The sequence below is a fragment of the Barbus barbus genome (assembly GCF_936440315.1).
Source record: "Barbus barbus genome assembly, chromosome: 29".
Classification (NCBI taxonomy): Eukaryota; Metazoa; Chordata; class Actinopteri; order Cypriniformes; family Cyprinidae; genus Barbus; species Barbus barbus.
In genome coordinates, this window is record NC_136757.1 from 28,891,275 (window position 1) to 28,914,045 (window position 22,771).

Below are 22,771 nucleotides of genomic sequence, written 5' to 3' on the forward strand. Positions count from 1 at the left end.
TTTTAATTTTTTTTTGCAGGTTGAGCCTCCATTCTGCTGACTTTATTTATTTATCTAAAAATGTAAGCAGTTTTCTGTCAGTCGTATGATGTGAAGTAGTTTCAATGTGAATATTGACTTTTGAGGTTTCTGGAGGGCGTGACGCCGAGAGTGAGAGTGAGAGAGAGAGAGTGTGAGAGAGAGAGAGAGAGAGAGAAAGAGAGAGAGAGAGTGAGAGAGAAGCGAGCCACGCCCCTGTGTGCCGATCTGACCGCTGATTGGCTGAGCGCAGTCTCATGTCATCAGTCTATGATCGGCGGGTCGCGCGCTGCTCTCAGATGTTCGCGAGCATCAGACTGAAGATGAAGAGCAAAGCTAAACTCACCCATCCTGGAAAAGCCATCCTGGCAGGTCAGTTTATACACACAACTCACACATAAAGAACAAAAACACTTATCACCTCACATTGGAGGTGAATTTTATTCATTTCTGAACTCTGAATGTCTGTTGCATCTGAACTTGTGAAAGAAAGAAGCTTTAGAAAAGGGGAGAAAACACTGACAATTGGATTTGTATTGGTTTTGCAGTGAAATATGTGTGATTTAATATATTCAGAAACTCCTGGTTTCTTTTTCAGCAGTATAAATAATGTTATGATTATTAATTCAGGTAGCATATATATCATCATCTGGTGAGTCAACAACAGTATACTGAATATATTCACAGGTAAAATGTGTGTGTGTGTATATATATATATATAAAACCAAAACCAAACAGTTGATTTCAGATACACTGTTTAGGTTATACTGCTGCTTAAACATGGAAAAGGGGTGAATTTGAGTTTTCAGAAAATAGTCACTACTGTTTGTGTATTAGAGATGAAATCCAGTGATTTAGCTGAGATGTTTTGGTTCAGAGTCAGACATGATTTATCAGTCCTGTAAAGATCAGATCTACACAAGGACACTCGGCTGATGTCCAAACACTGATGCTCACTTCTGTCAGAGAAAAGACGGACGCTTATGTGTTTAGTTTCAGACATAATACAAGTCAATGCAAAACTTAGCCAAAGTGTATGAAAATAAAATTAATTCTTCTCTCTAATATTTATGATAAATATTTTTGTAAAATGAACAGTTTTTGGATGAGAAATGCTCAAAGCTGTCAAAAACTCCAAATAAACAATAGACTACTGAACTATATTCCTTCGCAGAACAATTGTTTATTCTTCAGAATTATTAATCATATTTATAAATGGCTTTACTATTTATTGCACATCTGTGTTTTTTATCACAATCCTCATGCTGCTGTTTTATGAAAGCAATAAGAAACTCAAGGCCACTGCATAAACGCAGGGTAATGATGGTCTTAGAATAGATTGAGAGCAATTATAAAGTAGGTTTGTTCATCTTACCTGTCTGACGGATCCGCTCTGCTGTTCTCTGGGTAATTGGTGAACTACCATCTGGAAACTGTTCATCTGAAGCCAAATGACAGGTTTTAATGGCTGTGATATGTTTTCTCTATATAAGCTTGTGCTGCTCCACCCGTCTGTAATTACACAAACCAGCCTTCAGATGGAAATGCCACGTCTTATTTGCAGGAGAGAATATGACAGGCTGGTGCTGGAGTCGTGTAAACCATTATTTTGTCTTTATTTGGCACAGTAATTGCCATTGTCATAATATATATATACACACACACACACACACACACACACATTGCATTTTCCTCATATTATGACAATAGCAATTACTGTGCATAACACAGATATTACACATTATGGTATAATTTAATAAAAATTATAATGGTATAATTTTATTAAAAAACTATTTTAAAAATAAATAAATGTAATCTTGATTAACAAAATGAAATTAATTTAAATTAATATTTAAGTAAAAAAAGTTAATAAATGAAAGAATAATATTTAAAAAAACATTAATATAATTAAGAATAGTAATTGTATTATTTTTAATTTATTTATTAATTTAATCTATTGTTTTATTTATTTCTATATGTATTTATACCCATATATTTAAATTACACACACACACTCAAAATTAAATCATTAAATAAATGTTTAAATATATAAATAAATTGTTAAATACATAATTAAATATTTATTCATCCATTCATCCATTAATTTATTTCCTCCACATTTTCAAAATGAAATTAAATAAATGTGGAAATATATAAATAAATCGTTAAATACATAACTAAACTATTAAATGCATAAATAAATAAATATTTACTTAATTATGTATTAAACGATTAATTTATATTTCAAAATGTATTAAATGATTTAATTTTGAGTAATTGGGCCCTTCATTGTGTGTGTGGAAGTGCTTTCAAACAGTTAAAACTGCTTTTTCTATTTGTATGATGCATTTGTACTTTTCATTCACACTAAGATTAAAAAGCTCTTTTGTTTGGGACAGTTCTGGAAGTTCAGGCAGTACAGGTCGGTTTAGTCCTATACAGAGTGTTTGTGTTGTTTTCACGTGTATTGTACGAGTGTGTTGTGCTTTCAGCTGCTGGACTCTGTGTTGTTTTGTATTGTTGAGCAGCTCTGGTTTACTGTCACACAAACCCATCAGTGACCTGGAAACATTTCACACACACACACACACACACACACACGGCATTCCAGAGCAGTTTCCACAGTCACATGTGTAGTGAGATTACAGCCGTCTGACAGGAGAACCTGTTCACATGTGGGATCTCCTGTCATGGTGCTTTTTAAGGGAACATTCAGGGTTTGATGTAGGTTAAACTCTGTTGATTAGCATAGAAATTCATTTTGCCCCTCACTTTACATTTATGCATTTAGCAGCCACTTTTATCTAGAGCAACTTACAAAAAAAGAGCAGGAACAATCACGTGCTCTTCTTCTGTCACTTTGTTATATTTACAGTAATGCACTTTGCACGTTGCATCAGGATAAACATTTTGAAAATATATAACAGCAACACTGAAACGTTCAGTCTATTCAGCAACCTTTGATTCATTCCAGTGAGTCAGTTCAAATTGAATCAAACAGTGATTCATTTGCATGGTTCATTTTTGTACTTGTTTTCAAGTCTGGTCATTCTGCTATGTGTGGACATGTAGTGGAATGATATGTCTTGTCTCACAGGACCATGGTGCTACATACTAGTTAAATTGCTTCTGTTTTATTTCTGCGATATTTTAAATGTGCTCTCAGACGTTTGAACCCTGCTGTATATTGAACTCTGTCAGAAGGCTCAAATATATTGAGATATATTGTTCAGATATTTCATGCAGCCGTGTTATAGTGATGGGTCAGTCGCCTGCGGGCGCTTCTGTCTAATGGAGAGCCGTCAGATCGCTGCTATTGTGTTTTCTTCATCACTCAAGCCCTTTATACAGCCATTGCTCTGTAAGGGTGTGTGTGTGTGTGTGTGTGTGTGTGTCTCGCCGGGAGGCTGCAATTAAGCTCAGCGAGTGCTTGTCTCGTCTCTGAGGCCGAGGGTTCGTCAGCACTCATCAGCGGCTCTCCCTCCATTCACATTCACTTCTTCTTCCGTCTGTCTCTGTGTACCTGTCTGTCCTGCTGATTTCGCCTGTCTCTCCGCCTGAGGCTCGAGGCCCTCGAGTAGATCAAACATCATGAATTAATAGAGCCATAACGTTCTCGTTTGCTTCCTCAAGAAACATGAAAGGAATTATTCATCTGTCATCTGCCTTTAATGTATCGCCAGAATCCAGAAACACATTCCTCCGGCGGGAATCACCACATCTAATTAATACAGCGACTTAATAATTATTAAGCATTCTGTCATTATCTGTATCACTTTATTTCAATTGCTGATCAATTGATTAAAAGTGGCAGTACAGACATTTTTAATTTTACAAAAGATTTATATATTTTTTTAAAATGCTGTTCTTTTGATCTTTATATTCATCAAAGAATCCTGAAAAAGAAAATCTATCACAGTTTCCACAAAAGTATTGAGCATTTAATAATCAGAAATATTTCTTGATCATCAAATCAGTATATTATTATGATTTCTGAAGAATCATGTGACACTGAAGACTGGAGTAATGATGCTGAAAATACAGCTGCAGATCACAGAAATAATAAATTACAGTTTAACAGATATTCACATAGAAAACAGTTACTTGAAATTGTAATAATATTACACAATTGCTGGATTTTTGGTCAAATAAATGAAGCTTTGGTGAGCAGAAAATGGTGAAATACCATTCAGTGGCCCCTGAAATGGTAGTGTATGTTGATGTTTAGAAGAATATTCAAAAAATCCTCTTTTCAATATAATGAAAGCATATGCAGGGCTCCAGCTCCAGAAAAAAAACATTAAAAAAAATAAAATAAATAAAGTAATCCATATATTAGTGAATAAGCCATCATATAACTATAACTTAGTGCACAAAGTCTTATGGACTATTGTTATGATATTTGTATCTGACCTTCCTAATTCACTCTCATTGTATTGAAAAGAGCAGCATGGACATTCTTCAAAGCATCTTGTGTTGTGCTGCATTGAAGAAAGCAAGTACAGGTTTTGTATGGACACGTGAATGAGCAAATGACGACACTTTAGTGCAAACTAACATTTTTAACCAAACATATCAGATTTTAATAATAGATTTTGTTATTGTAGATCTTGTGTGAATGCTGAGAGCTTGTGTTTTATTGATGTGGTGTGTTTGGTTAAGGTGTGTGTGTGTGTGTGTTTTGACTGATTTTTCAAAGCAGCAGGTTATTACAGAAACACACACACACACACAGCGCTGACTGATTTCTGCGTTCAGGTAAATCAGTCGTGTTTCACTGGCAGGTCTCAGATGTGGCGTCTGTGGTAATTTCCTGCTGTTCGCTCTGTTTCCACACGCAGACATGTGCGAGTCAGAGAGCTTGTAAAGGCCTTTAGCTTGATTTATGACGCTTCTGGGTGAACCGACCAGCAGTAGCTCATGCGGTTATTGATTAGCTGTTTAGCAGCTCTGTGTGTGTGTGTGTGTGTGTGTGTGTGTGCAGAGCCGCTGCTGGCCAAATGGGTGCCCTAAGCAGGATTGTATTGTCATGCCTCCCTCCCTTAAATATTGTGGAAGTAAAAAAAACCCCCAAAAAACACCTACTATACCAAAACGGTGGCCAAAAATGAAAGATTAAGTGGATATTTGAATTAAATGTTTGGTCAATTGCCTATTAAACACAGATATGATTGTCCTGTATGTGTAACAGCAGCAATGACCAGGCCTTTGGCTCCCTTTGCAGGCATTTATAACATGTAATGTTGAAAAAAACAATAGATACCATCACAAATGGACTTGTAATGGACTTGTATTGGTTTTACTGGAAACTGTAATGGACCGTGTCGGTCTCTACTGGTAATTGGTCACCATCTATTGGTGGCTTGTTAAAACCAATAAATCCTGATGGTATATGTCCCAAAACCATTTTTTAATGGTTAAGAGTTGATGGTTTGTAATGGTATTTGTGATTAATTTGTGATGGTATTATAATTTTCTGGAATGGTTCTATAGTTTTTTTCAGCAGGGTTGCCTCATTGTTTTTATATAATGCATTTTAAGTCATTTTAAAGGCTGTTGTTGGCTTAGGTTTGGTTTTATAACCACAAAAAATATTATCTTAATACTTCCTTATATATTATTATTTGAAATAACAAGAACCATGATTTTTTTAAATTATTTCTTTATTATTATTATTCGTGTTAAAACCATGGCTAACTTTCGTAAGTGAACATGCGGAGAGAATATTAGATGTGTTGGTGGTGGTGAAATTATTACTGACATTAAAACACGTGATTAACCTCAACACCCAAACAAGTTTCACAGGATTATGAATGTAGCCTACCTGAAAGTGAAACTGTTTTTTTTTCTTGGCGCTGGATTGCTGATGTCTTTTCACGGGCATAGTTGTCCATCAATTATGATCATTTGCATTCAGCCGCAAACATGAGGTACGAGCGGTTGCAGGCATGGTGCATCATGTTGTTTTTTTGAGCAACTGTGATGGTGCCCCCCCTGGGAGTTGGTGCCCTACGCAAACTGCATACTCTGCATATAGGGAGCGGCGGTACTGTGTGTGTGTGTGTGTGTGTGTGTGTGAGAGAGAGATTTTAAAACACCCTCATTTCAAACAGGTCTCAGTGTGTAAGAAATAATACTTAGTAACAATTTATAATAAGGTTGCATTAGTTAGAGTTAGTTAATGCATGAATCTTTGTTAAAGGAATAGTTCATTCAAAAATGAACATGTACTCATCCTCAGACCATCTGTAGATGAGTTTGTTTCTTCATCAGATTTGGAGAAATGTAGCATTACATCAGTGTCTCAGCAATGGATGCTCTGCAGTGAATGGATGCCGTCAGAATGAGAGTCCAAACAGCTGATAAAAACATCACAATAATCCACACCACTGCAGTCCATCAGTTAACATCCTGAGAAGCCAAAAGAAACAAATCCATCATTAAGATGTTTTTAACTTTAAACCGTTAAAATATGAGTCCATAATCCATAATAACGCTTCTTCCAGTCCATCTCTTTGTCTCAAAATCCAGCCACATATGTGTTTAGAGCTGGTTTGGACTGTTTTGTCTTGTAAACGCTGCTTGATCTGAGCAGATTTCTCTCCTGATTCAAACCAGAACACTTTTTCACTGGAGGAAGTGTTATTATGGATTATGGATTCATATCAATCTTGATGGATTTGTTTCTTACAAACACGCACCTTTACTCTTCTCCAGATGTTAACTGATGGACTGGAGTGGTGTGGATTATTGTGATGTTTTTATCAGCTGTTTGGACTCTCATTCTGACGGCACCCATTCACTGCAGAGCATCCATTGCTGACCAAGTGCTAAATTTCTCCAAATCTGATGAAGAAACATCTTGGACTGGCCTGAGGGTGAGCACATTTTCAGCACATGTTCATTTTTGGGTGAACTATTCCTTTAACCTCAGTTAATAAAAATACAACTGTTCATCGTTTGTTCATGTCAGCTCAGGCCCGTTATATAATATTAACAGAGACAACTTTTGATTTTAATAATGTATTAGTAAAGGTTCAAATTAGCTAAGATTAATAAATGCTTTAGAGGTATTTTTTATATGTTGACACATGGAATCTTATTGTAAAGTGCAATAGAAAAAATCATTGATCTAAAGCAAGAAAATGGAAAGGAAAATAGAAAAGGGACAGCGAGTGAGATGGATGAAGTGTTTTGCTCTCAGACTTGTTGTGTAGCTCATATATTTCAGTTTGTTCCAGTGAGACTGATAAATGGTGTGTGTGTGTGTGTGTCAGGATATGCTCCGTCAGTGACACCATGAACAATAACCAGAGCCGTGTAATGTTAGTCACACCAGTCTGATTCAGATCGCTGTCACATGTTTGTTGTTTTTCATGCGATGTGAAGCTTCATCTGAGTGACCTGCGGTTTGACCTGCTCAAGCGAGAGTGAAGTGAATCAGACCTGTGTGTGTGTGTGTGTGTGTGTGTGTCGTGCAGTGGGTCAGGGATGGGCTAACGGTCTCTCCCATGTCCCCACGGGCAGATGAGCTATTACAATTAGAGAGATGAGAGAGGATCATTGCTCTTATTTCATCCTGTCTGATGCATCTGTGTGAACTGATCGTGACTCATTTTAAAGCTGTAAAAACAAGGCCTTAAAAATCATCTTTAAAAACGCAGATTATTTTAATAGTCTGTAATAAATACTGTAATAATACCCACTGAAGACTGGAGTAATGATGCTGAAAATACAGCTTTAATCACAGAAAAAAATTACATTTTAACATATACTCACATAGAAAATAGTTATATTAAATTGTAATAATATTTTACTGTTTTTACTACGTTTTTGATCAAATAAATGCAGCCTTGGTGAGCAGAAGATATTTTTTTTTTACTGACCGATCTTTTTATCAGTCATATGATCTACAATTCTACATAAATAAATGTAGCTGAAATATTTTCTACATAAATCATACCTAAATGATCAGCTTGAACCAAATCATGATCAGAGTATAGAGCTCATAATCTACTGGTTCATGTAGTTATGAAAGAAACATAATCTAATAAAAATGTTGACACCTGTGTGTGTTTTGAGTGTGTTCATGTTTATCTGATCTTTCGTCTGCAGGTGGAATCGCAGGAGGCATTGAAATCTGCATCACCTTTCCTACAGAGTATGTGAAGACTCAACTACAGTTAGACGAGAAAGCCAACCCGCCCCGTTACAGAGGCATCAGTGAGTACACACACACACACACACACACACACTCACACACACACACACACACACATGATTTTACAGACACGTCTTTTAGGATTCATTTTCACAGCTTTTATGATTTGTCTGTCATCATCTACTGTTGTTTTCTCAGCCGATCAGGTCGTTGTTAGTTGCTGGTGGTTTCCAAACTCGTGATTTCTCCATGCCCTTTGTTTTTGCTAGAGCTCTAACTGACTTCCTCTTTTCTTTTAGCATCAAAATTTCTTGCTTTTCTCTCAAAGTCAGCTCCCTCATCTTCATCCTGGTTTGTGTGTGTCATCATCGAATGCAAGATTCAGAATACAGAAGTAATGGATATAACTGATACGACACATTCCCTGCTTTTAATATCTGAAGAATTAATGCAACAGGACACAGCTGATCACTTAGAAAGACTTGAGAGGCAACTGTCCCAATACTTATGCTCACATCAGATAGAGGGATGAAACTCTAAAAGTGCTGAACTTAGCTGGTAAAACATCTATGTGTTGAAACGGCTAATAATAAAATGTGACATTCTGTAGTTTTGTCTCATATTCATATTTTAATCAGATTTGTAAATGTCTGGACTCCACAGCCAACAGAGCAATTTTGTCTTGAAACAAACTATTACACCTGTTCTAGAAGTGGTCAAATAAATAAAACTGCAAGAATACTTTCTTGTGAGATATTATGATGTTGAATAAGTGATGCTTGAGCTGCTATTCTTTATCAGACGTCTGAATCTGACCCTTTCTTCTGATAAACTGCAGCATGAACAACGACGTGCAAGTGCAACTTCTCATTGCAAACTGAACTCAATATATAAAGCGTATACACAGACTATACTACACAGAGCACAGCAGAAAGACATTTGGCAATCCACTTGTAATGTTTCTGCTGGCATGCATGTTCAAATGAACGTTTTAAACCGTGTTCCTGCCTGGCATACAACATATCTTACAGTATATGGACGGATACTACCGTTTAAAAAATGCAGTGGCACCACGGGTGTTTAGTATTGCGATACTATCGTAGTACCGGTAGATCGTGCAACCCTAACACACACACACACGCGCACACACATGCATGCACACACACACACACACACACACACACACACACACACACACACACTCTCTCATGCATGGCGTTCACATCCTCTTTGGAGTTAATTAGTGAAACTCTCCGGGCCAGAACTGATTCCAACCTGCTGTTGCTGTGCTCAGAAAGTAAACAAACTTATCTTCCCTTGCTCTCTCTCTCAATCTCTCCCTCTCTCCATCTCTCTCCATCTCTCTCTCTCTCTCTCTCTCTCTCTGGTTGAAGCTCAGAGAACATTTTAACAAGCCTTCTGTTGCTTTAGCAGACAGACTGACAGCTGCTCTTAGTTGCACATCTCTAATACCCAGATGATGATCTGTGCAGCGCTATTGATGTATCATTGAGTTTTCTTAATATTTTGAATGAGATTTTTTAATGTTTTCTGTTTGTTGTTTTTATAATTTTTCTTCTTTCTTTTTTTAAAAATGTGTAAATACTTTTTTATAAATTCCGTTCATTAGTTTTAGTTATTTTAGTACTTCATGTTAAAACTACAGTAAATGAAAATGATTTTATTTCAGCCAGTATTTTTATTTAATTTGAGCCAGTTTTATTGTATTTTATTTTTAGTTAATGTTTATTTTATTTTAAGTAATGAAAATTATTTTTTATGGTAATAGGTTTTTTTTCAGTTTTAGTTATTTTGTGTATTTAGTTTTAGTTATATTAGTACTTCAAATTAAACTAAATGACTGGGAAATGTTGCCTTGGCAACTAGCTGAAATAAAATGTTAAAAAGTTTATTTAATGCTTATTTTATTTCATATATATATATATTTTTTTTATTGTTTTAGTTTTAGTTAACTATTATAACCCTGGCTCTGTGTCCATTAAAAGTGTACTATTTATTAAAATGTGTTATTAATATCAATACCATTAAATTGAATAAGTAAGATTTTTTTTTGAAAAAAAATTACTTTTATTCAGCAAGTTTGCATCAATTTGACCAAAAGTGACAGTAAAGACATTTATAATATTAGAAAATATTTCTATTTCAAATAAATGCTGTTATTCTGAACATTCTATTTATAACAGAATCCTGTTTTCAACATTGATAATAATCAGAAATGTTTCTTGAGCAGCAAATCAGGATATTAGAATGATTTCTGAAGATCATGTGACACTGAAGACTGGATAATAAATAAAATTCTAACATATATTCACTTAGAAAACAGCTATGTTAAATTCTAATAATATATCACTGTTTTTACTGTAGTCTTGATCAAATAAATGCAGCTTTGCTGAGCAGAAGAGACCGTGAGATGATGCTGTGATCTTTTCTTCACAGCGGACTGTGTGTCCCAGACGGTCCGTCATCATGGAGCGAAGGGTTTATATCGAGGTCTCAGCTCGCTGCTGTACGGATCCATCCCTAAATCTGCAGTCAGGTTTGTTTGTTTGATTCATTTATAGAGCACAATTAATACAACACAAGGTTGGCCAATGTGCTGTACAATAACAACAGCCAATAAAAATGAGACCAACATCTCAGAAAGAAAACGATTAATAAGCAAAAAAACAGCAGAGAACGAGAGAGCCACTATGATAGATCAATCTGTTGAGCCAAAAGCCAATTCTAATAATTGATTAATATCATTTGTAAGTCGCTTTGGATAAAAGCGTCTGCTAAATGAGTGAGTGAGTGAAGTGACATGTGGCCCAGTATGGTGACCCATACTCGGAATTTGTGCTCTACATTTAACCCATCCAAAGTGCACACACACAGCAGTGAACACACACACACCGTGAACACACACCCGGAGCAGTGGGCAGCCATGCTGCAGCGCCCGGGGAGCAGTTGGGGGTTCGGTGCCTTGCTCAAGGGCACCTCAGTCGTGGTATTGAGGGTGGAGAGAGCGCTGGACATTCACTCCCCCCACCTACAATCCCTGCCGGCCCGAGACTCGAACCCGCAACCTTTGGGTTACAAGCCCGACTCTCTATCCATTAGGCCACGACTGCCCCGTAATATGTAAATGTAATAAATACATAAACAGAAACTAACAGATGTATCTTCATGCATACTTGAGCCGTGCAGCCCATCTATTTCAGACAGCTGACATTTATTATGCTGATTGTTTTTGTGGAAGCGAGCAGCTCTTTCTCATTCAGAGGCGGTTTGGTTTCTCTCATGAGTCTCTGTGTGTGTGATATGACGGAGCAGCAGTGTGTGTCCGGCGCTGTCTGTCAGACTGATGCTCTCTGCTCTCTCGGTCACTGAGGAGAACGACAGAACTGACCTCTGCACACTAAACACACTTCAGCTTCTGACACGTTTACTCACCCTGCCGTCGTTCTGCCGCCATACGACCCACACAGCCACATTTTATAGTTCGTTAAGCTCCAAAAACTGGTGATTAAAGCACTGTAAAAGTGTCCTAATGGTAGTCCATATACTCGTGTGCTGTTTTTTAAGCATTGTTAATTTAATTTAATTCATTTACTGTTATCCACCTCATCACATTACAAATGTAATGTGTCTGGCTTCTGGTCTCATCCACGTCCAGCTATTTTTAACTGTACAGAACCCACTTGTTTTGCTGCTTGATATTGCAAACCGGTGTGTCTTACCATATTATTTTAATGTATCTTAATCATAATATGAACACACTGGTTTCTGGTTTGTAGGACAAACAGTTTTAGCGTTTACTGCTCGTTGTTATTGTTCTTGTTATTTCCTGTAGCGGTTAATGAATCGGAAGGCTAATGAATCCACATTGAAGAATAAGGTGGATAGGTTTTATGAATATTTTAAATTATTTTTTATTTTCATAGTTTTTATTTTCATTTTAGTTATAGTAATATTGTTGTTTTTGTCATTTTTATTACTTTTCAAATATATCTATAACACATTTTAATAAATAGTACACTTTTAATGGACACAGAGCCAGGGTTATAATAGTTAACTAAAACTAAAACAATACACAAATTAATTATATGAAATAAGAATTAAATAAAATAAAAAACTGAAACTTTTTAACATTTTATTTCAGCTAGTTGCAAGGCAACATTTACCATTTTCATTTAGTTTAATTTGAAGTACTAATATAACTAAAAATGAAATTAAAAAAATTAAAAAAACCCTAATACCATTAAAACAATATTTTTTATTACTGAAAATAAAAATTAACTAAAAATAATATACAATAAAACTGGCTCAAATAAAAAAAAAAAAAAACATTTATTACTGTAGTTTTAACTTGAAGTACTAAAATAACTAAAACTAATGAACGAAATGTATAAAAAGTATATACACATATCAAAAAAACAAAGGAATAAAAACGACTAAATTGCTAAAAATCTGAATAAAATGAAGGCAAGGCAAGGCAAGTTTATTTATATAGCACATTTCATACACAGTGGTAATTCAAAGTGCTTTACATAAAAGAAAGTGAAATAGACATTTAAAATCAATAAAAACATGGAAATAAAAATAATAAAAACAAAGAATTTTAAAATGATATAGAAAATGATTTAAAATAAATTTAAAGAAAATGATTATACATAAAATGTATTGCAGTCAGTTCGGACATATAGCACAGTGCTCATTCAACAAATGCACAGTTAAACAGATGAGTTTTGAGTCTTGATTTAAATGTGGCTAATGTTTTAGCACATCTGATCTCTTCTGGAAGCTGGTTCCAGCTGCGGGCCGCATAATAGCTAAAAGCAGACTCCCCTTGTTTTGTGTGAACCCTTGGTATTTCTAACTGACTCGATCCTAATGATCTGAGTGGTCTGTTTGGTTTATATTCAGTGAGCATATCAGCAATATATTTAGGTCCTGGGCCATTGAGTGACTTATAAACGAGTAAAAGTACTTTAAAATCAATCCTAAATGAAATGAAAGTGAAAGTGAAACAACTTCAGGGTGAATAAATGATGACAGAATTTTCATTTTTAGGAAAACGATTCCTAAAAGAGAAAGAAAACAGGAATAAAATACTTTTAGGATTCATTCAAGTGAAACGCGTGTCCAGACAATCTTACATTTCACATTCTAGTTATTCTGAATCTAATTCATCTAATGCCATTAAAACCACTGATGTAGTCCAGACTGGTTCTGGATCAGTGGTGTGTGTCTCTTTAAGTCTGTGCCTTCATCACACTCAGATTGATTATCGTCTTCCTCCTCCTCTGTTCATTAGCTGATTGGATTGGTTTTGCGCGGGTGACCTTGTGTTTGTCCTGCTAATGGATCCTGTGCTGTACATCTGACACTGACCGCTGGATCCGAGCCCAGATTACATTTATGAGCAGCGTCTTATTTGAATGCAGCTGTGTTTTCTGAGCGCCGCACCCAGACACACATCAGAGACTCAAACCGCTGCGGCTCTGATTGATGCACAGCGGTTTACTGACGGCCTGCAAGCGCACATCCTCAAAATCAACTCTGGTTATATTTGTAGGGTTTTTTGCATTAGTGCTACAAAATGTGCAGCATGCATATCACTGTGAAGTACTGTATTCTACAATGCATTGCACTCAACTTGACTCGGAAGTCATATCAACAGATCATTATTTGATTGGACTGACAAAAGTTACATTAAAACACAAAATTAGATTTACTTTTTTTTTTTTTCTAAGACAAAAACTCTATGCGTTAAATAAGGATGCTAATTATATCATGTGTTTATTCTACTCTTTTATTTTTTTTTTGTAGAATACAGTATACAATTTTTTTGCATAATCACTATTCAGTGCATACTGTTATTTTAGTATCATTAATAGACTATTATATGTTTTTATTATTATTTATTTCCAATTTGTTTTTATTTTTTATTTTCAATTTTTATTTTAATTCTAGTTTGAGTAGTTTTTGTGTTTTTTTGTCATTTATTTTAGTTTTTTTGTTTTCTTGTATATATATATATATATATATATTCACAAATTAATGACACTATTTGGACAAACTATTTCCCCGTCTAAATACTGTAAAGCTGATATAAAGCCACTGAGCTTTATATTTAAGTTTTTTTTATATTTTATTTTATTTTAGTTAATAGTTACTTAATTTCAAGTTAATGAATTGCTTTAATTCTTATTGATATCATTAATTAGATTTATAATTTTTTTAATTTTCATTTCAGTTAATCTTAGGGATTTTGTTGTTTATTTGTTTTTAAAATATATCTACCGTATATGATTTTTATACATTTTTGTTTTAGTTCATTAATATTCTGGTATAGTTTTTATTAATATTTTGAACAATTTGTATGATTGTTTATTTTTTTAGTTTTTACATTTTTATACATCTTGTTTTAGTTTATTAATATATACTGTTTCATAGTTTTTAATCCATATTTTGAATTTTATTTTATATTTTAATTTTAGTTCATTTTAATAATCTTTTTTTTGTTTTGCCATTTTTATTATAATTTTGTAAATATCTATAATTTTTTATACATTTTTGTTTTAGTTAATTAATATTCTGTTATAGTTTTCATTAGTATTTTGAATGAGTTTTTATTTTTATATTCTGTAGTTCATTTCAAGTAACAGAGTTGTTTGTTTGTTTGTGTGTTGATGATAATAGCCATGGTGCACACTACTTAGTACGCAGTATGCAAGTATTCCATTCCAAATACTGCTGTTTGAGTAATTTATTAATGCATACTGCATACTGTTTCACAATTTATAAACAAAACTAAAAACAGTATGCAATATAGCATAAGTTAAGCAGCTGGTTAGTATTTCTTTCTAAACAGCCAGTCTGTCTCAGTGTGAGTTTCATCCTGTCATGCTGAAAAGGCTGCAAGAATAGAGCTGGATGGATGATTTTAAAATTGAATTAGAGTCAATTGAATTTGATGAAGATAGAGAGAGAGAGAGAGAGAGAGAGAGAGAGTCAGGATAAATGAATGACGCCGGCGGAGACGTTAAGCAGACAGACGAGTCGAGGTTCAGGTAGAATGACAGACAGTTTGTGTTTAGCTCTTCTGTTCACTTCAGTGCTATAAATAGCGCTGGACTCTGCTGGACGTCCTGCGGTCGTATCTGTCTTGAGTAACAGAAATAAACGTGGAGCAGGTAATAAAAACACAGAGCTGCTTCCTGCTGCTAATGGACACCTGTGGCCTTCCCGTCGGCGTGGACGCTTCACTGCTGACGCGGCTCGATTCACCAGATCTGATTCTGAAGACTGTGACTTGAGGCTAATCGTGTGTGTGGAAATGCATGTCTTTGTTTCCTGTGAGTTAATAGGTAATACACAGAGCCAGTGGATGAATTCAAAGCTGCATACTATCCTTCTTATTTCTGCTATATATATATATATATATATATATATATATATATATAGATATAGCATTATGGTAGTGACGGTCTAAATATTATGCGGTCCCTGTTATTTTATTTTACAGAAGAACACCTTATATAACAGAAAAAGAAAAAACTAAATAAAATCAATTAATTATTTAAAATATAAGGTTTCCATAATTACATATAATCTTTCAGGAATAACAAAGATTGCATATGTTACATATAAACCCTTTGTTACATTATATCAGTAAACATTAATATACATATACAAATGCAATGATCTAGACGACCAAGGAGCTTGTTCTTAAAGATTTGCGTTCGCAGATGAAGTGTATATCTGAGTCTTTCCACTTCTCTAACCTCGGTTAGTATTTGAAACGGTCTTCTCTTATAGGTGGGTCTTCCTTGAACCATTTCCGGGTTTTACTTGTTGCCTGTAAACTTCCAGCTTCCTTTGAAATATCTCCAAAGTAAAGAACATAAGATGATTTTGGTATATGTAGAGTGAAAATACTCTTAATAGTAGACCGTATGACCTCCCAAAAACTATTCACCTTTGAACTTTGCCCAAATATATGTTTTATTTTAAAGACAAATGAAATGTTATATAGCAAGCTATGCTTTAGTGATTATTTCATTTTTATTATTTTTAATTTATTGCCAAAATATGTTTTATTTTTTTTTAAAGACAAATGAAAGAAGTGATGTAGCAAACCATGCTTTAGTGATTTTTTTTAATCTTATTTGATTTGATTTTATTAAGCCAAATGAAAGAAGTGATATAGCAAACTTTGCATTAGTTAGTATTTTATTTTATTTAAATTGTATTTTATTGACTACATTTTTTTTTTGTCATTTCATGCAATGACTTGCATTGTTTACCATTAATTTTGGTGTGCTTCCATCAGAAACAAATAATTGTGTGTGACTTACTGGCGTGCAAAAGAATGATTGATTCATATTGCATGGTATTTTTTTTAATGTTAACAGGTTTTTTGGAGAGTGCGCTGAGCTTCAGCATCTGATTAGTTTCCAGCCCTGCAGCAATGCTTTATTCTCTAATGTTTGCTTGCTTCTCCTCAGTCTCTGCCTCGTTTAAAACACAGTGGTGTATGACGATGATGATGCAGTTACACTGAATATGCTTTAATGTTGTGTTCCTCTGCAGGTTTGGTGTGTTTGAGATACTCAGTAACCAGATGAAGGACGAGGCTGGGAAGCTGGACAGCACTCGAGGGTTAGTCTGCGGTTTGGGTGCCGGCGTGATGGAGGCCGTCCTGATCGTCTGTCCCATGGAGACCATAAAGGTGAGGTCAAAGGTCATTCATGTTGAACATTACATTAGCATGGGCAGTTTTATCATATGTGCTTCATCTCTCACGTTTCCAGGTGAAATTCATCCATGATCAAACCTCGGCTAATCCCAAATACAGAGGCTTTTTCCACGGAGTGCAAGAGATCGTCAGAACTCAAGGTTAAAACCCTGTTGTTTTGACTGTTTCAGATCATAGTTGTGGGAAAAACCCAGTGTCCTGATTGCAAGGTCTTGTTGAATCTTCCCCCATGACAACAGTTTAAAAAGATAGTTGAAACACATTAATACAATCTTGACAGTCTTCACTTGAGATTATGTAAATAAATAAATTAATATTTTATTTTATTTCAAATCAAAGAGATGAATATAGCAAGCAATTGCTTTAGTGTTTATTTAATTTTATTGTTGTATCTTCCCCGCTTACTTTTGCCATTCTTATTCTCATCATGGTAATTAAATTCTGAATATTGTGTGTCAATGCAAGTCCTCGTTATTTTATTTTATTTTATTTTTGTATCTTCTCTGCTCTTTTACTTCTATCTTTCTGTCAATTCTTTATACTCATCATGATAATGACATAATGTCTGAATATTATGCATTAAATTTAAGTCACCATCATTTTATTTGATTTATTTATTTTGTTTGTTTACCCAACCCACTCGTCTTATTTTATTTTATTTTATTTTATTTTATTTTATTTTATTTTATTTTATTTTATTTTATTTTACTTTATTTTTCAATTGTCATTTGCAGGATTATGTGGAGCTTTAATTTTATTATAATTTTTATTTTATTTTAGCAGCTACAAATAAGTCAAATAAAAAAAATCATCTAGCAAGTGATGTTTTAGCAATGATTATATGTTCTATTTTATTTGAACTTTGTATTATTTTCGCATAGTCTGTCTAACAAAAGATTGTGTGTGAATTAATGTAAAGAAAAATCTCTTGATGTAAATTTCAATTGAGTGTAAAGAGATCTTAGATATTCATTTATTTGCAAATAAGTGATTTAAACATCACCATACTATATAGTGCATATGATGGGATGTATATATATTTGCAGTAAGTGATGCTCTGTATGTGTCTCTCAGGAATCAGAGGGACGTATCAAGGCCTCACAGCGACCGTCCTCAAACAGGGATCCAATCAGGCGATCCGCTTCTTCGTCATGACCTCTCTCAGGAACTGGTACAAGGGTGAGTGTGTGTTTGTGCATCAGCAGAATCACACTAGAGAGAAAACACTGAGTGAGCTGCACTGCCCTCTGATGGCAGATAGAGTCTCATCTGTTCACATGAGTTGTTTCTGGATGTGTTGTAGGTGACAATCCCAACAAATCCATCAACCCCATCATCACAGGAGCGTTCGGAGCGATTGCAGGAGCGGCGAGTGTGTTTGGAAACACGCCGGTGGACGTCATCAAGACCAGAATGCAGGTACACCAATCATTTATCAGCTCATTTATCACAAATCAATCCTATTATGAGCAGTGAAGCTGTTTCTATTGAAAGTACTTGATCTGCGGTATTGAAACACACCTTACTCTTTCTGTTTTTGACTCAATGTACAGCTAATCCAGACACTTTATTTGATCTATTATTTATGCATTAATTATGTTATATATATATATATATATATATATATGTGTGTGTGTGTGCAACATCTGACTGCTACACTTAAGCAAAGCAAATCAAATAAAATTTCATTTATAAAGCACTTAAAAAACCAAAAGTGCTGTATAAAATAAATATAAAATAATATAAAATAAAAAAACACTACAGTAAAACACAGTAATGGAAGAAAAAAGAAAACAAATAAATCTCATATTAGAAAAATAAATAAAAAAGTAAATAAAATAAGCATATTTATGATTTCTGGCCCATGAATTTCAGTCCTGATTTGTTTCAAATCTGATTGTAGCGCTATGTATGAAATTAATTTGCTATTATAAAATAAAAAGGTTTCTAAGGTGAAGTGTATACTAGAGTATTTCTGTTGGAAATGAAGTTTTAATGAAATGTGTTTTTTTAGGGTTTGGAAGCTCATAAGTATAAAAGCACAATGGATTGTGCCATGAAGATCATGCGACATGAAGGACCAGCGGCGTAAGTGTGTGTGTGTGTGTGTGTGTGTGTGTGTGTGCAAAAAAGAAGCTTAATAAACATACTAAATAATGTACTACTGAAAATGTACAAATGCAGAAAGATTTGTGTGTGGCAGGGTTAATATCATTAAGTAATATTAAAACAAAACAAAAAACAACATTATTTGTAATAAAATAAGCATTAACTGAAATTAAATAATTATTTGAAAAATTATCTTAAAAAATATATATTTTTAATTATATTTAAAAAATATATCTATTTTATTTCAGGTAGTTGCCAAGGCACAATGTCTAATTTGTCTAAAAAAGATTTATGTTGAAATACTAAAATAACTAGAACTAAATAAAATAAAACTTTATAAAAACTATAGACATATTTAATGTAAAATAAAATAAAAACAAATCTAATAAAAATTACAAAAACACACTGAAATTACTAAAACTTTGACTAAAATTAAAACGTAAATAGACAAAAAATAAATATAAAAATCTCTATATAAATATATATTAAAAACATTAACAAAAACTTATAATAGTATATCAATGATACTAAAATAACACTGGTTTGCTGGTTAAGTTTAGGGTTGATTGATTTAGTTTAAAGGGGTCATATGATGCTTTTTTAAAGATCATTATTTTGTGTGTAACAGAATATGTTGACATGCTTTAATGTTCAAAAAACACATTATTTTTCAAATACTGTACATTATTGAAGCTCATATGTGTTTGCAAACAAGCCGCGATTAAGACTCCACTGTGATGTGACCTCTGTCTCTCTTTCTCTCTCACACACACACACACACACACACACTTATACACACACATACACACACACATATACACACACACACACGTATACACACACACACACACACACACACACACTTATACACACACACACGTATACACACACACACACACACACACTTATACACACACACATGTATACACACACACACACACGTATACACACACACACACACACACACACACGCATACACACACACACACACACGTATACACACACACACACACACACTTATACGCACACACACGTATACACACACACACGCACACACACGTATACACACACACACGCACACACACAGACACACACACACACACACACAATGCGCAAAACTCCGCATTTAAACAGTCAATAGCAAATACTTAAACTAGTAACAAAACATAAAACTTCAGGGATGTTATCTATGCCCAAACAGCTTGTAACACTCCAAAGAGAAAACTTGAAATCGCATCAGATGACCCCTTTAACAATCTGAGGTTTGTTAGTTGATGAAAAGCTAATAATTAAATATTTAAAAAAATAAAATCAAAATAAACACTTACTAAAAAGATGAAATATTTTTTTTAATCGTCTACATGTCTTGTGGCCATTAATCAACATCAGAAAACGTGAACACGTGATTGTGTAGTTAAATTCCTGAAATATAATAATATATATTATAATATTTAATTATAATAATAACTTATATTAAATACATATTTTAGATCAACGGGATTCAGCTGATGAAAAAAATAAAATGTTCAGGAATCCCTGATTTAACCTATAAACATATCTGTGCTAAAGTCAGTGTTACGATCACAGAGATACTATAGATTAATATTTTAGCTATTAATATAATATTTTTTTATTAATATTTTTGAAATAGTTTTATTTTGATATTTTCTGTTAACATTTTAATTTAATAAAGTTGTAGTAATTTTGCTTTGCTTTTAATTAAATTAAAAAATTTTATGCATTTATATTATTATTTTATCATTTTTATTTCAGTTTTAGATATTTCATTACATCTACTAGAGAAATGTTGCCTTGGCAACTAGCTGTTTTTTATATTATATTTAAGTTAGCATTTATTTGATGTAAATGAATGAATATTGTAATGGTTTTGGTTTTAGGTAACTGATGAAATGTGTTGATGTGTGCAGGTTTTATAAGGGCACGGTCCCGCGGCTGGGCCGAGTGTGTTTGGACGTGGCCATCGTCTTCATCATCTACGAGGAGGTTGTGAAGGTCCTAAACAAAGTCTGGAACACCGAGTGAAGGAATGAAGAGCAGAAGAGACGAGACGCCATCACTGTGACGACGTCTGCAGGTTCATTCCCATTAGTTCTGCACATTATATTTGAAAATCATTTCATTTCATAGAACAGCTCTAATAACTGCAGTCAAATTAACATTGTAGGTGCCAAATTTAACAGATTTTGTTTATTAATAAATAGATTTAATAAAGAGCAAACATGTACGTTTACAGATGTTTGTGCACGAAGTCTAGAGAAATAATCTGGAATGTTTTAACCAGAGAAAATCTTCAAGTGGGAATATTTACATATTGGGAGTGTTTGAATATTTATAGATATATTTACTTAATTACAGATCATTCCATTATACTGTATGAAATATATTTTAAATTTGATTCTATTTTTATGTTTCTGATATTTCTACTTAAAATGTTTTGTTTTTTAATCGAAGGCTAATATTTTTACATTTGTAAAACCTTTTTTATTAATTCATTTGAATATATTTATTTTCCTGTTGCTCACGTGCCTTTAATCATCAAACTCTGACATTTATTTCTCAACACAAGCAGACATTTTTAATAATTCTTTAGTCAGTTTTGAAGCATCTTTTGTCAGGCATGACCAGCTGTATCTGTCTATGTGCAATATCAACTGTGTTATATACAACTGGAATATAGATTCAGTGAATGTCAAATACATACATGTACTGTAAACGTGACCGATTCACCTCTGAGTGGACCTGATGTGGATTATTAAAGTGTTTCTGCAGCATGCATCTCCAGCTGTGTGTGTGTGTGTGTGTGTGTGTGTCAGTGTCTGTTGTATGAGGTGAAATAGTGTCATCTATCTATCTTTTATTGATCCTAATTGAAAGTGCAGTGCTGCTGCTGGCCGCTAGAGGGACAGCTGTTGTGTGTGTGTGTGTGTGTGTGTGTGTGTGTGTTTGGGCCCTTTAGAAATACTCTGTGGGATTGTTTGTGCCATATACTGTTATGTGTATGTTCTTGGCCTTTTCTTTGTAGATCTCTGGAGTAAAGGCTTCTTAAAACTAAATTCTAATGTGCTAATAAAATGATTTTATTTTCACAGTTAAATCAGCTCTGTGACATCATTGTGTTTTTGCTCTTACAAAGCACCTTTATTTGAAAGTTTGTGCAAACAAGGTCTGATTTTTGTACAAGATAAACAAATCTCACAAATTAATCTATATATCTGCACTTACATTCAAAGTTTTTTTTAAAGAAATTAATACTTTTATTAAGCAAGGATGCATTAAATTGATCAAGAGTGGCAATAAAAACATTAATAATGTTACAAAAGATTTCTATTTTGAATAAATGCTGTTCTTTTGAACTTTCTATTCATCTGTGAATCCTGAAAAATAAAATGTATCACGGTTTGCACAAAAAATATCGGGCAACACAACAGTTTTCAATATTGATAATAATCAGAAATGTTTCTTGAGCAGCAAATCGGCATTATGGTTATTAAATAGTTAACTAATAGTTAAAAAATCATAAAAAAAAAAAAGCTTAAAAATAAAAAAATAAATTAAATAAGCGAAGAATTAAAACTTTAAAAGCTAAAGCCGAAATAAAAATTAATATATACACAGGTAACAAATTTAAGTTATTAAAACATTGTAGGAATATTGTTTTGAAATGTTTTACTTTTTTTATAGGTTACAAAAACATTTCT

At 33.7% G+C, this 22,771-nt stretch overlaps 2 protein-coding genes across 2 annotated transcripts in view; both read left to right on the forward strand.

Annotated features, from left to right (window-relative positions):
* LOC306849892 (uncharacterized protein) overlaps positions 1 to 5,605 on the forward strand; it is a gene marked incomplete at its 5' end in the record, with an annotated part of 704,045 nt that extends 698,440 nt beyond the window's left edge. The window contains one exon of the mRNA XM_079385267.1: positions 5,522 to 5,605. The remainder of the gene's footprint in view (positions 1 to 5,521) is intronic.
* Positions 126 to 22,164, forward strand: LOC306848865 (tricarboxylate transport protein B, mitochondrial-like). The gene is made up of 9 exons (XM_079383629.1): positions 126 to 390; positions 8,134 to 8,241; positions 10,637 to 10,736; positions 16,778 to 16,916; positions 16,999 to 17,083; positions 18,018 to 18,122; positions 18,247 to 18,362; positions 18,958 to 19,031; positions 20,981 to 22,164. The coding sequence occupies exons 1-9, from the start codon at positions 276 to 278 to the stop codon at positions 21,093 to 21,095; spliced, it is 957 nt and encodes a 318-aa protein (XP_079239755.1). The 5' UTR covers positions 126 to 275; the 3' UTR covers positions 21,096 to 22,164.
* The last annotated feature ends 607 nt before the right edge of the window (positions 22,165 to 22,771 follow it).